Genomic DNA, 14,002 nt, shown 5'->3' with positions numbered 1-14,002 from the left:
AAATTCATATCTACTTTTAAAAACAAACTTCTTTCCAACAACATGCTTTCCAACAACATGCACAAACTATAATGGTTTTTTCTCCAAATATCAAACTAATAGTAACCAGTCTTCCTCCATATTCTTGTTATAGAAGTTACAACAAGGTCAGCTTAATTATTCTTGTTATGTCTCATACTTTCAATAGCTATTCTTATTGGTTAGGGAACAGTTGGCTCTTCCAATACAGTCTATAAACTATCCTTGCAACATTCTGCATAGTTAACAACATCATATCTCTGTGTGGCATTTGTACAGGGTCTATGCAGTTCAACAATAATCATAATTTTTAAAAATCTGCAATGTTCATTGGGAGCTCAGTATCCCATACATCAAACTCTACCCCTTGAACCATGTTCAGTAGATTTTTGACCTATAGTATCTCCACCACATATATTGAAAATTTGCATTTTTTTGGAACAAAACTAATGGTCATCACTAGAGGTGGGCACAGACCAGGAAAACCCCATGGACCACCGGCCCGTGGTCTGTCAATTTTCATGGACCATGGATCACAAACTTTCCACAGACCACCCCTGTTCACGGACTGGTTCATCAGTCCATGGCCCATCCTTTCCGGCAGCCCTGGCTCTGCCCCCTTCATACCCAGAGAGCCCAAACTTGTAGAGAATCTTTAGCAGTCTCTCCTCCAGCCACCCTCCAAGTTTGGTCAAGATTGCATTTCAGACATCTGAGTTGCAGACCCCCAAAGCGGCTGCCCCCAGGAAACTTCCAGTAGATACTGGAGTCGCAAATGCCAATTGACTTGCATTGGCTAGCAGCACCAAAAAGTTGCAATGAGGCAAAATAAAACAGAAAAGGGTGGGGGAAGAGCCCTCTCACTCACCACACAGACACCTTCCCAGCCATTGCCTAGGGAATTCGTTCTTGCTCCTTGCTCACATAGAGAAGAATGGGAGCTCTCTGGTTGGCAGGCAGAGCTGTCTATCAAGGTTTTGAGGGCTAAGATTGGTGTTGTCATGGCTGCAGAACATCCACCCCTCCATTGCCTAGGGAATGCATTCTTTCTTCTTGCATGCATAGAGCAGAATGAGAACTGTCTGGTTGGCAGGGAGAGCTGCCTATCTACACTTTGAGGGCTAAGATTGGTGTTGCCATGGCTGCAGAACATCCACCCCTCCATTGCCTAGGGAATTCATTCTTGCTCCTTGCTCCACAGAGCAGAATGGGAGCACTCTGCTCGGCAGGCAGAGCTGCCTATTAAGTTTTTAAGGTCTGCAAAAGGTCTGCAGACATCATCTCCATTGCCTGGGGAACTGATAGATCGGCGCCAGGATGTCTGGACTCACGGACCACAGACCAACAGACCGGCCCAAATGGACCAAAATTCGTGAAAAAGGTGAGTCCCACGAACTGTGTGTTCGCAAACCATGAACCACGCCGGACCGTGCAAAATTTTGGTCTGTTTTCCGGACTGTGCTCACCTCTAGTCATCACTCCTCTTAAAACTTAATTTAGAAAGCCTGTGTGGATATATGTGCCACTGATGGATCGTTTAAAAACAATTTTTTCTTAACTATACATTCACAGAGAATGTATATATAACATTCCACTTTTCTATATTTATCTCATGATCTAGTACTTTCTGTTATTTTTATTATGACCATTGCATTGTCTATACTCTCATTTAGGCAATATACTTCAGGGAAGACTTTCTGATCGTCGAATAACGTTTGTTCAAACTTCACAGTATCGCTCTATGTTCTATTATTTTTCACTCGCTTGTGCAACTTTTAATGTGCAGCTGATGACTTTTATTTATTTTTTTTAACTATTTATTTTTCATTTTACAATTTACAATATTCATAAATACATATAACAATAATACAAGAAACAAACCTTGGAACGGTCAATAACAATAACAAAGCCAATGTAATAGACTACAAAAACAGTGCAAGGGGGAACAGTGAGGAGATATTCTCATAATATAGCTAAGAAGCTAAAAGTATTGATGTCAGCATTAGGCAGTTGATTAGTATTGTATAAGTAATTCAAAAAGGGCAACCATTGCGTAAAGAATGATGACTGATACTGTGGTTTATCAATAGAATGAAGGTGGTCTGCTATTTTTTCCATAATAAAAATATCCCATACTTTCTGAACCCACTGTTGTAGCTTCGGAAGCTTGTCTGATTTCCAGTGTGCTGCTAGAAGCATTTTTGCAGCAGCAAGTAACATAAATATTAAATTTTTCCGCACCTTTGGTATGGCAGGGTCTTCCCAAAGACCCAGCAAAATTGATTCTGGAGTCATGAGCAGTTCATAATCTGTAATCTCCTTAATTTTCCTTGAAATTAAGTCCCAGAATGATTGGATCTTGGGGCAAGACCACCACAAATGGATATAGTCACCAATTTGACCGCACTTTTTCCAACAGAGCGGTGTTAAATTGGGATTAATTTGGTGTAGTAATTGAGGAGTCATGTACCATCTCGACAACAATTTAAAAGAAGACATTTTGATGTTGATTGCGTTCAAATTTAGGGGCTTGCCAGACCATATTGTGGACCATTGCTCCTCTGTTAAGGGGGTACTGCAGTCCGTATTCCATTTCAATTGGTACCTTAATGAGGATTGATCATTCTGTGAGTTTAAATTAGAATAGATGCTAGCTATGAGGCCTTTACGATGAGGTTCTATTTTTTTTAATAAACGTTCAAAATCTGTAAACTCCCGTTTCCAGCAGTCGACAAATAATTGGCTGCCTATAAGGTGAGATAATTGTAAGTATTGATACCAAGGGACCACAACCTCTGTATCCCCTTCTATTTGCTCCTTAGTTAGGATGGCCCCATGTTTGGTGATGACTTTTATTTTAAGATTTTCAGTCAAGCAAATAGTATCGCAAGGCATGACTCCAATACCACTAATTATTTATTTTATTTACATTATTTATAGTCCTCCTTTTTCACTGAGATTCAAGGCAGATTACACAGTGTAAGTCAATGCAATCAAATAGGATGAGACAATTAAATCTATATAATGACCACAACACTCTCTCCCCCATTTTTTGAAACTGCTTATACCTGTGTTTTGGGCAAACCCCTTGTCTCTTATGGCTGATATAAATGGAGAGGTGGCAAGGGCTAACTGATTACTTTATTTGCCTCATACATATAACATGTCATGAATAACAAGATTATTAAATTTATATAATTTCTTCCTTTCATGCTTCTCTAGCCATAAATAAGCATATCAGGGTATTTTAATAAATTCTTGCTCTATAAAACCAGAACAGCTACTTTATCGTGTTTTGTTGCCCACGATAAAGATTAGTTGCAAGACTGGAATATTTTCTTAGAGTATTTCTATCACAGCATAATAGCCATCAGATGTTGACTACTAGCACCAATGTCCACCCCAGCATCAGCGCTCTGCTGGTCTGGTGATCTTAGAATGGGGCTGTCCATTTACTGTATGAAGTGAAATCTCGGAACAACATATTTTTTATCATTGTATTTTTGTTCAGTTTATTTCCCTGTTGATTGTCCTATGAAATAAAAAAGTGTAATATGAATTACTTTTTAAAAGTATATTATATTTGTTTTTTGCAATAAATATTTCTGAAAGTTGTCATAGATTATTATGACAGTTTCTGGAAAGATGACAAATGCATGATACTTTTTTCAGGCAGATAAAAAAGTACTCCTTGTATTTTCATACAAATGGTATTCCAGCCTTCTAACAAAATAATTTTTATTAAAATAGTGTCTCTGTTAAAATTCAGTTTCTCAAGATTCACTTTGAACTCAAATAGCGTTAACTGGTTTTTCCTTTGTTTGTGAAGCCCCTGCCTCCTTGTCATGACTCAAAGGAATCTATGCAGGTGTTCAAACAGCACTGCCAAATAGCAGAAGAATACTATGAAGTCAAAAAGGAAATTGCTCTTCTTGAAGAAAGAAAGTGAGTATGCGGTTTCCTCTAAAAAACCAACAGTTTGTCAGGAGTTGTTATAATTCAATATTGGCTTTTAAAAAGAGATAGCTTTGTTACTTTACTTCCAAGTTTGTTCTTTCCAGTTTCCCATTTCTCTTGGGAAACTATGGGTAGGAACTGTTTTAATTTCAAGGGGGAGAGGTAAGTTGCTACATTTAGGGAGAATTGCTTTATGGGTTTAAGGAGACTTTTTGGACAAATATATTAAACTCATAGCAGGTTGTTATCTTGTCTATATTCATATATTTTTACTTCATGTATTAAATAACTTTTGTTTTGTTGTACAGTGGCAAGCAATTAACCAAGAATCTGCATTGCAAATTTATGAATGTATATTTGAAATGCTGAACAGGACAATCAAGATAGTAATTTCTGGAGTAGAATTGCTAATTTATGTATTTATTTATTTGATTTTTAGCCCACCCTCCCCAAGAACAAGCTCAGGGAGGGGTACAATAAAATGCTCAGTACACATTAAAACATATAAATACATTTAAAATCCCCAAACCACAAAATACAGTGGTAATAGTTGTAAAGATACTTAAAAACTGGTTGCTGATGGGATTTATTTAATAAAACTGTCCTGGTAAATTATGTAAGTGTATTCCAGAAGATTATACAGAGTCAAAGTTCCCTTGAAAGCTCACACCTTGGAAATCTAATTGGTCTCTAAAGTGCTACTGGCCCCAAATCTTACTCTTCTACTACAGACCAACACAGCTACCCACCTGAAACTATCTTCAGAAGATTATAGAGTCAAACCACCCATTTTAATGTGATAATAGAAATTATCATATGATAATTTGGCTGTGTGAAACTGCAGTATGAGATCAGCAAGCAGTCATGGATATAGCTATCAAATAGCAAAGAATCCATAAAATATCTATGAAAAACTAGTGGTAATCAAATCTCACTACAATGGGGGGGGGGCAGAGGAAGAATGGTGCAAATGATTCTGTGGGGTCAGCTAGTTGTTTATTTATATTCATATATTTAATTATTTAAATTGCTGATCTATGTCATTGCTCATTTGAACATAAGCTGGCTATTTTAAGGGTAAGCTGTGCTAGGCAACCTCCTTGGGTGCCCCACTGGGCAAGTCTACCCTCGCTCTAAACTCAGGTGGCATTTTCACCAGCCTTGTTTATCTCAGCCTGCACAGCTGATCTGTACCAAGAGATGCCCAGCATCATCTGCCTCCCCTGACAGGATGCAAGGCACCTACCAGGTTTGAGAGATGATGCTCAGTACCAAAGGTGTTTCTTCACAGCACCACCCAGCCACATGGCCTGTGATGGCCTGTTCTGGACATGCTGCCCCATCATCATCATGGCTCCAGGTGTTTGCTGATTAACAGTACCTCTCCTGAGCAGCCCACTCTATTCCTGCCAACTAGTTGTGGCCTAACCAGTAAAAGGATTTTTTTCTTTTACCAAGCCTGTTTAGATAAGTTCCACTAACCAAAACAGCACAGAGTAGGCAAAAAAAAAAAAAAAGAGTCACACCACAGCCAATTAGGCACAAACACACTCTCCCCACCCCCCAAATTCCTGCTTGGCCACAACTGGTGAACAGCTATTCCCGTGTTGCCCCTCAGGTGGGAGGTTGGGTCAACTGCAGCACCAAAAGGCCTGCCAAGAGGATGGTGCTGCATGGTAAGTAGCTCCTGCTGCCTCCCCTCTGATTGGCTGACCCTAAGAGCTACCCCACCAATGATGCCTCATGCCACATCTGGGTTAGGGTGCTCTTTCTCCTTCAGGCCCCTCTCCATTTCGGAGATCTCCGGCATTGACTGTGTAGGTCTAGTGTGGGGTGCCGAGGAGAGTTTGGCCATCTGTGTGGTGTACCGGTCGCCCAGCACACCAGCAGATTCCCTGCCACATCTGCTAGTGGTGGCGGCTGGATGGGCCTTGGAACACTCAAAACTATTGGTGTTGGGTGACTTCAACGTCCATGCTGACGATGACGCCTGTAGTCAGGCTGTGAACCTGGTGTCCTCCATGGCTGGACTTGGACGTCCCAGATTGTTTCGGCCCCTACACATCAAGCAGGCCACATGCTTGATCAAGCAGGCCACTATTTCCTAGCTCCACACCCAACATGCCTCGGGATGGGACGTAGGTTAGAAGGACATCGAGCCTCACCATATCTCCATGTCCTTCTCATCCTTCCCTGGGTCCCACCACCATACCTCCCTCATCCCCAGAGGACCTGGATCCCTTGCCCCATGCCAACTACTCTCCACGTCCACCCTGCTGCTCACACCGCTCATCCATATACATTTCTATTTGAAACTATCCAGAATTTTTCACTCTGCTTTTCAGGATGTATTTTCATTGTTTTGCGCATTATATCTCTGTTAATTTCTTTAGGAATGTGTTCTTAATTGTAGTATGTAGTTGTTAGCATGTCAGATTACGACCTGGCAGGGATAGATTGACATTTAAGGTCACTGGAGAGAATACTAGTGGGCTGATGGGCTAAAGGGACACTCCCCCCACCAGGGTCACCCCAATGCCAGGTGGGGAGCAGCCCTTGCCCCATTCATGGTTGCCCTTGTAGTCACTGCTGTGGTGAGCCAGTGGCCCTAGTAACTACAGCAAGTTATCTGGCTACCCTGTTGGAGGACAGGGCCCTTTCCAGGGCTGTTTTTGCTTCCCAGTTCATCCCTGGGACCCTGAATCTAGTGTTCAGGGCTTTTTTGGTGGTGGTAGTCACTGGTACTGAATACCAGCACCTTGTGTGTGTGTGTGTGTGTGTGAGCTCTCTCAAGTCCTGAGGGGGGAAATTGGTGGAATCAGTGCAACCATATAGATGACTATCTGTACCTTAAAAAGAAGCAGTGCTAGCTTTCAATGGATTCATCAGCTGAACTAGACCAGTCAAAAAACAGAGTTTAACTTACCGCACATGCCTGGTGTGATAATAAAAGGGGAGAAAGAACTATGGACACTTGGTAGGAAAAACATGAAATAAACCACAACAGGCCTAAAACTGCACCACTGCCAAACTGCGCATTAAACAGCCACTGTTACTGAGAGCTATAATGTGTGGCCCTGGATTGTCATACTGCAGTAACTCCTGTTATTTCAAGTATCTTGGTAGCAGTTGCTTATGTACAGCTGGCTTAAATCATAGCATTCAATTCAATTCAATTCAATTCAATTCAATTCAAATACCTTTAATGGCATACAAAGATCTAAGACAGCAAACAGGTCACTATAAAATTACATAAAATATCAGAAGTCAATATATTTATACAAAACTTGTATGAATCTTAAGCACACCCACTAAAAACTCTGCAACCACTTTAGAAATCGCTGTATCATAGCATTCTGTACTTTAATCAGAGTTCACATAAGCACAGCTCAAGAGGTTTTGATTTGTTTTCTTGTATATGATGCTGGCACCTGTCTAAGTTGATTAAGATGAGTAGCAGTGTTAGTGTCCGTAGTAGTAGAAAAGACATTTTCTACTAAATTCATTAAGAAATGCAACTTCATCTTTGTAGTTTTTCTAGACCTATCAGTGTTCATCACACTATTAATCTATCACCATAAAATGTATGAGCACTTAGCTTGCATCTTGTACATTATTGATAAAAATAGAGAATATTCCGAAACCAGTCCTTGCTTGCCCCGCTTTTTGCTTGAACTTTCTGGAAAGTATTTTTATAATATTTTTTATTGTTACTTCATTTATACTTGGCCTTTTCTCACCATTGGGGACCCAAAGTGGCTTACATCCTTCTCCTGTTCTCCATTTTTCACTCACAACCAATCTGTGAAGCAGGATAGGCTGAGAGCATACGATGGCCCAAGGTCACCCTGCAAGTTTCCATGACAGAAGCGGGATTTGAAACTGGAGCTCCCAGATCCTAGTTAGAGATGGGCATGAACCACAAAAAAAACTGAACCATGAGGTGGTTTGTGGATTTTCACAAACCACGAACAACAAACTGGCACGAACTGGGGCCAGTTTATGAACCAGTTTGTGGTTTATGGGGTTTAAATGTCCCTTTCTGGCCGCTTAGCAGTGGCAGAGAAAGGGGCATTTGACAGTTTAAAGGTCCCTTTCCTGCCTTGTAAGTGGCAGGGCCCTTTAAACTGCCCAAACCTCAGCCCTCACCCCCACCCCCCACCCCCAGCCCCTGCCCCACACTTACCTTGCCCTGTGGGCCCGCTGCATCCTCCCCCTCCTCTCGCGAGGGGCAGGAAGGCCGTTTTTGGCCTCTTCTGCTGCTGCATGGGCCCGTAGCCATTTGAGGGGTGGGAAGGCCATTTTTGGCTTCCTCTGCTGCCAAAAACAGCCTCCCTGCCCCTCAAATGGCTGTGGTGGTGGAAGAGGCTGAAAATGGCCTTCCTGCCCCTCGTGGGAGGAGGGGGAGGACGGCGCAGGCTGCAGGGCAAGATAAGTGTGGAGCTGGGGCTGGGGCTGGAGGTTGGGGGCCAAGGTTTGGGCAGTTTAAAGGGCCCTGCAGCTTGCAAGTGACAGATCCCTTTAAACTATCAGCTGACAGGTGGCAACGGGGGGATCCTGCTGCTTGCAAGCCACAGGAAAAGTTTATTTGGCCATTTCCCTGGGAAAATGGCCATTTAAACTGCCCCTTTATGACCCAAATGAACCAGTAGACCAGTTCGTGGAAGTTTGTGGAAATGAGCTTCCACAAACCACTGGTTCGCAAACCACTAACCAGCCTGGTTCATGTGTTTTTTGGGTCATAATTCGATTTGTGCCCATCGCTAATCCTAGTTCGACACTTTAAATACTACACAATGGAGGAAGTGTTTCTGTATGATCATTCTTCACAAGGAAGAATGATCTGAGATGAATGGAGACTTGAAATGGGAGATCAGAATAATGCTGAGATCCATTGATGTTTTTAATTTTATTTAAAACCAGCCATATGGGGATATGAATACATGAAGCTGACTTACTCTCAGACCAGTGGTCAATCAAGGTCAATATTGTCTAATCTGAGTGGCAGTGGTTCTCCAGGGGTCTCAAGCTGGTCTTCCACATCACATATTATATCATCTTTTATTTAAAAAACTGAGATTGAAACTGGAACTTTCTGCATGCCAAGCAGATGTTTCCCATTGAGTCATGGTCCCACCCAAATGTGGGTCAGGGCCATAATGCTGTGATGGGGTGAGAAGAGACTGACAGTTTTTAAAGGTTGTATCAAAATGGGATGATCCTCATTTATATATGTCTGTCAGTTCATGTATGAAGAAAGTTGGATGTATGTGTCTATTTAAAAACAAAAATGGAACATGCACACAAAGAACTTGCCCTTCTCATATCTTACATCACTGATGTTGCCTAGATTTCACCATTTTTCTTCCAATTTGGTTGACTTCTAGTATCAGAACCAAGCCAAGAGTAAAATATTGAAATTAACCAACCGAACATAATAAGATGGCAGGAAGACCACTTCCCTTGGCCCATATTTTTAAATTAAAACATCACTTGAGGATCTGTGGTAAAGAGAAAAATCCATGTAACATTTGTTGGCACCTACTCTGCAAGTGAGGGCCAAGCTACAAGTGATGAATGACACTAGAATGGCAAATGGATTGAGTGGAGCGCAAGTGAACAGGGAGAAATACACTTGCCGTTCAAGTGTCATTCGTCACTTGTAGCTTTGCCCTGAGATGGTTAATTGTCTATAAAATAAGGATACTTTTTATCTGTTTGAAATCTGACAGACAGGAGAGTTTCTTAGGAGAGGAGGGCAACATCACTAAAAATATCTTCCAAATTTGGTGGGAGAAAAGTTACACAGAAAAATGTGTTTCTAATTAAAATTAATTTAACCAAAAAGAACAGAATAAGGAAAACGAATAGATAAAATAACTGCAATGATGAAACATATTTTTAGGACTTAAAAAAATCTGTGCTCATCTCTAGTTTTATCACAGCCTAGAGAAGATTCTGGGTAGAGTTTACTTCCTGCCCATTTTGAAATTACTATACAATCAGCAAAAAGACCAGAAGCCATAGCATAGATACCAGCTTTGCCTTTTCCCAGGAAGGACCTGAGCTAACAGCAAAGAGGCCACCAGCTACTGGTATCATTCTTAGGATAATTGCAGGTGATTTTACTGGTAGTGATCCTGGCAACTGCAATGAGTTTTCTGAGAGTTTTAAACTTAAAATAGGAATGGCTTTTTCTACTAAAATAATTTGACTGTGTGTGTGTAATAATTTGACTGTGTGTGTGTGTGCGCGCGCACATGCACGCACAGATACACACATACATGTGTGTGTGTGTATTATGTGTGTATGTTGCAGCCACATATAATTAATTATCAATACAAAATAAAGTCTAGATAGATCTTCTTAATTCCTTCTCTTTTTCCTTTTAATAGGACTTTTGATGTACTGTCAAAAAGAATCTGTCTGAGCAGACTGGAACAAGAGTTGTTTGTCATATATGCATTCTCATCATACTTGTTTTATGAGTCTAAGGTCACAAACAAGCAGCACAAAGATCACACCTCTCACCCCATCCATAATAAGCAAACTGTGGACTTGTGTAGCCTCAATTTGCCTTGTGGGGCAGTGCAGGGAAGGGAGGGGGCTTAACCTTTCGTGTGCTACTGGGTTCACTATTCAAAACCTCTTCTGCTATTAACATTTTAAAGGAGAAAAGGTGTGTCCTATTTTTTTAAAAAATCGCACCTTTTCTCCCTAAAACATTAATAACAATGTGGGGGCCCAGTTTTGAATAGCAAAACCAAGTGGTGTTTAAACCCCTTTCCCTGTGTGCCTCTGACACTGCAGGACTGGCAATTTGCATTTTATACACAGATTTCCAAGGCAATGTTTGAGTCCTAAGTAAAACAGACTGCTGGGCAGAACTGATTATTAGCCAGGCTACGTACACCTTAGAGAAGGCCCAAAGACTAATAGTCACTGCAGCTGAGACATATGCAGGTGCACACATGTATGCTTTAAAGCATTTTTTAAAATTGTCATGTTGCAGGGCCAATCTCTAGCATTGAAAAAGGAATTCTAGAACTATACCTAGTAAGTCTTGGCCTAAAGTAAGCTTGGGGCTAGGACAGGATTAGGATATCTCTCTTTGAGTTTATTTGATCATAAGCAGATAAAGTGACTGTACCATATGATTCTCATTGACCTGGCTTTCCATTCATGTGTTTGTGTATGTGTTCTTTTAAAATTGTTTTTATATATTTATGTGTATTTAAATTTTGCTTTAATGTTTTTATTGTTCACTGCCTTGGGGACCCTAAATTGGATAGAAAGGCAGCTTGGAAATGTTTTAAATAAAACAAATATAAATTTGCAAATTGTGTGGCCCCAGTGTGTGGCCCCAGTGTAGGTCCCCTTTACATCCTTTTACCAAGCTCTTTTAAGCTTTACCAGCGGCATTTGTATTAAAGAAATGGAGGAATTATGATAATTTGTAAATTCTCTTATCAGTTCAAACATATTTCTGTTTGCATGTGGCACTTCTTTGGAACCTCACACTCACTTTCTCTTTCTTTACCAGAAAGGAGCTAATTGCTAGGCTGGATCAAACTGAGGAAGAGAGCATGGATGCTGCTCAGCTAGCTAAGGAGTATTCAGACCTTACAGAAGAGAACCGGACACTGAAGTTGGCCCAGACACAATGTGTCGAACAGCTGGAAAAGCTTAGAATACAGTATCAGAAGAGGCAGGGATCATCATAACTTTGAATGGATGGATCCGTCTGGAGCAATAAAAATCGAGGGGTCTCCTCAATGTTGGGCAAGTGGTTTGTCTCCCACCCTCAAAGGTTCCTATTAATGTGCTGGAATACTTCACTTGCAGAATATGCAGATGTCTAAATTTGATGTAATACTTGCCAGCCATTAGCTTAATATGATGGATATTTTATATGTTACATAATGGATATTTTATTTCAAGTAAAATCATTGGGGCCTTATCTATTTCCATTATTTGTTCTAATGGATCATATTTCTTTTCCAAAGAATTTGTTTTTCCCGTTTAGGAAGATACATACATGTACATTGGAAACTGATATGAACTGTGTAGACCATACTAAGGCATATAGCAGGAACATTGTACATAGAATACTGGGGCACTGCCTGTCCTTTTCTAAATCTAAACAGGATATGGCAGAAAATCTAGACCACTTATCTGGCAATATATGTGATGGGATGACCATGCACTTGCTAACATACATTGGCAATGAAGTTTTATACAACTTTAATACAGTGAGAAAATGGGAAAAGGCAAAAAGTTTCCCTGTACCATCTAATCCCACAGCAATCTTAAATTTATCTTTGGAAGTAAATTCCACTTACTTTAATGACACTTGTGTTGAAAATGAGCGTGTTAAGTATCTGGAATACTAGTCCTAAGGAAGAGGAACTCCTACTGATATCAATAGGACTTGTGTGCTACACTTAGTGTGCTCAGAATTCCACTAAAATTTTTCTATGCTTTGGGACACCCTTGGTTTTGAGTTGCTGTATGCCGACTGTTCCTTGTGCTTTCATGAATTCAAACAACAACAACAACAACAACAACAACCACCACCAGTGGTGTGGTGAAAAAAGTGGTTTTGTTCAAATATACTGCTCTGGGGTTTGAAGAAGAGAAGGACCTGGGCAGGGTATAATGCCATACCGCCCTCCAAAGCAGTTATTTTCTCCAGGAGATCTGATCTCTGTGGTGTGGAGATCAGTTGTAATTTCAGATCTCTAGCCACTACTTGGAGGCTGGCAACCCTAATTGTGGCCTTTCAAGTATGGTCAGTTGCAGAGGTGGCTAATACTGGCTTTATTGGACTAGCTCAGTGCATGACTGTATGGCTAAAGATAACCACATTCTACTGTAGTAAAAGACACAGGTGCCACATGCAAAAAGTATTGTGAGAAACAACTCATACTATCAAGAAAATCCACATAAGGCATTGATTATATTATTATTCATTTAGGAAATGTTTATGCCAGCTCTTCTGAATACTGCAGGAGGCTTCTTGCAAGTAAAAACAGCATATAACCATAAAATCATCTTCAATTATTTATCTGCAAAGACAAAACAAGCAATTAAAAACAATCCAAGGACATAAAAGAGCACAAAGATATTCATAAAACAGACCTCAGACCAGAAGCAGACCATAAAACAGCTAAAAAGATAAAACCACCTAGTTAAAAGCCTGGATAAAAAGAAATGTTTTGACCTGCTGCCTAAAAAACAGTATGGTAGGGTCCATGCAAGGACATCCATCAAGGAGGAGGGCATTCCAAAGGCGAAGTGCCACCACAGAAAAAGCCCTGTCTTTAGTGGCCAGCAGCCTTACTTCTGAAGGTGGATGCACAGAGAGTAGGATTGGGAGGCAGATCTTAACTGGCAGGCTGGCCAGTATCCATATCATATTCTGAAGGTATATTCTTTTCTGGCAATTTACAGTTGAATTCTAAGCAGAGTTACACCTATTTACTTTAATGAATCTAGAAAGGTTTAACTCAGTTTAGGACTCTAATGTTACATAATGCTAAAATTTGTGAGGTTTATGCAGTGGGTACCATTTGATATTTCATTAGGGATGGGCAGTGAGGTATCTCTATATAGGGGGGACTGGACATTCAAGATTGACAGTGCAGTCCTAAATATTTACTTCAGTCTAAACACATTAATAATAACAACAAGTGTGATTATATACCACCCTTCTGGTCAGATTAGTGCCCACTCAGAGTGATGAACATAGTGTTATTATTATCCCTACAATACAGCTGGGGAGCTGGGGCTGAGAGGACTGGCCACCTGCAGAGCTCAGGGCAGAGTGCTGATTTGCATCCCAATTACTTAACCAGTATGCTACAGCAGCATTGATTTCAATTGTGTCAGACTGCATTAACTTTGCATAGAATTGTGCTGTAAATTGGCCAAAGCAGTGTAACTTACAAACATTTGTTGTGGTTATTTTCATTCATCATAATAACCTGAAATTGGAAATCTACAGACATGCCATTTCTCATTTATT

General features: G+C 40.6%; 1 protein-coding gene across 2 annotated transcripts in view; it reads left to right on the top strand.

Annotated features, from left to right (window-relative positions):
- MAP3K7CL (MAP3K7 C-terminal like) overlaps nucleotides 1-13,981 on the top strand; it is a 60,020-nt gene extending 46,039 nt beyond the window's left edge. For both annotated transcript variants that reach the window (XM_054974059.1, XM_054974060.1), the window contains exons 4-5: nucleotides 3,848-3,963; nucleotides 11,519-13,981. In XM_054974059.1, coding sequence (XP_054830034.1) covers nucleotides 3,848-3,963; nucleotides 11,519-11,699 — 297 coding nt within the window. In that variant the 3' untranslated portion in view covers nucleotides 11,700-13,981. The remainder of the gene's footprint in view (nucleotides 1-3,847; nucleotides 3,964-11,518) is intronic.
- The last annotated feature ends 21 nt before the right edge of the window (nucleotides 13,982-14,002 follow it).

Source organism: Eublepharis macularius, chromosome 3, assembly GCF_028583425.1.
Source record: "Eublepharis macularius isolate TG4126 chromosome 3, MPM_Emac_v1.0, whole genome shotgun sequence".
NCBI classification, from domain to species: Eukaryota; Metazoa; Chordata; class Lepidosauria; order Squamata; family Eublepharidae; genus Eublepharis; species Eublepharis macularius.
The sequence above is the reverse complement of the archived record's forward strand: the minus strand, read 5'-3'. Positions and strand labels throughout refer to the sequence as shown.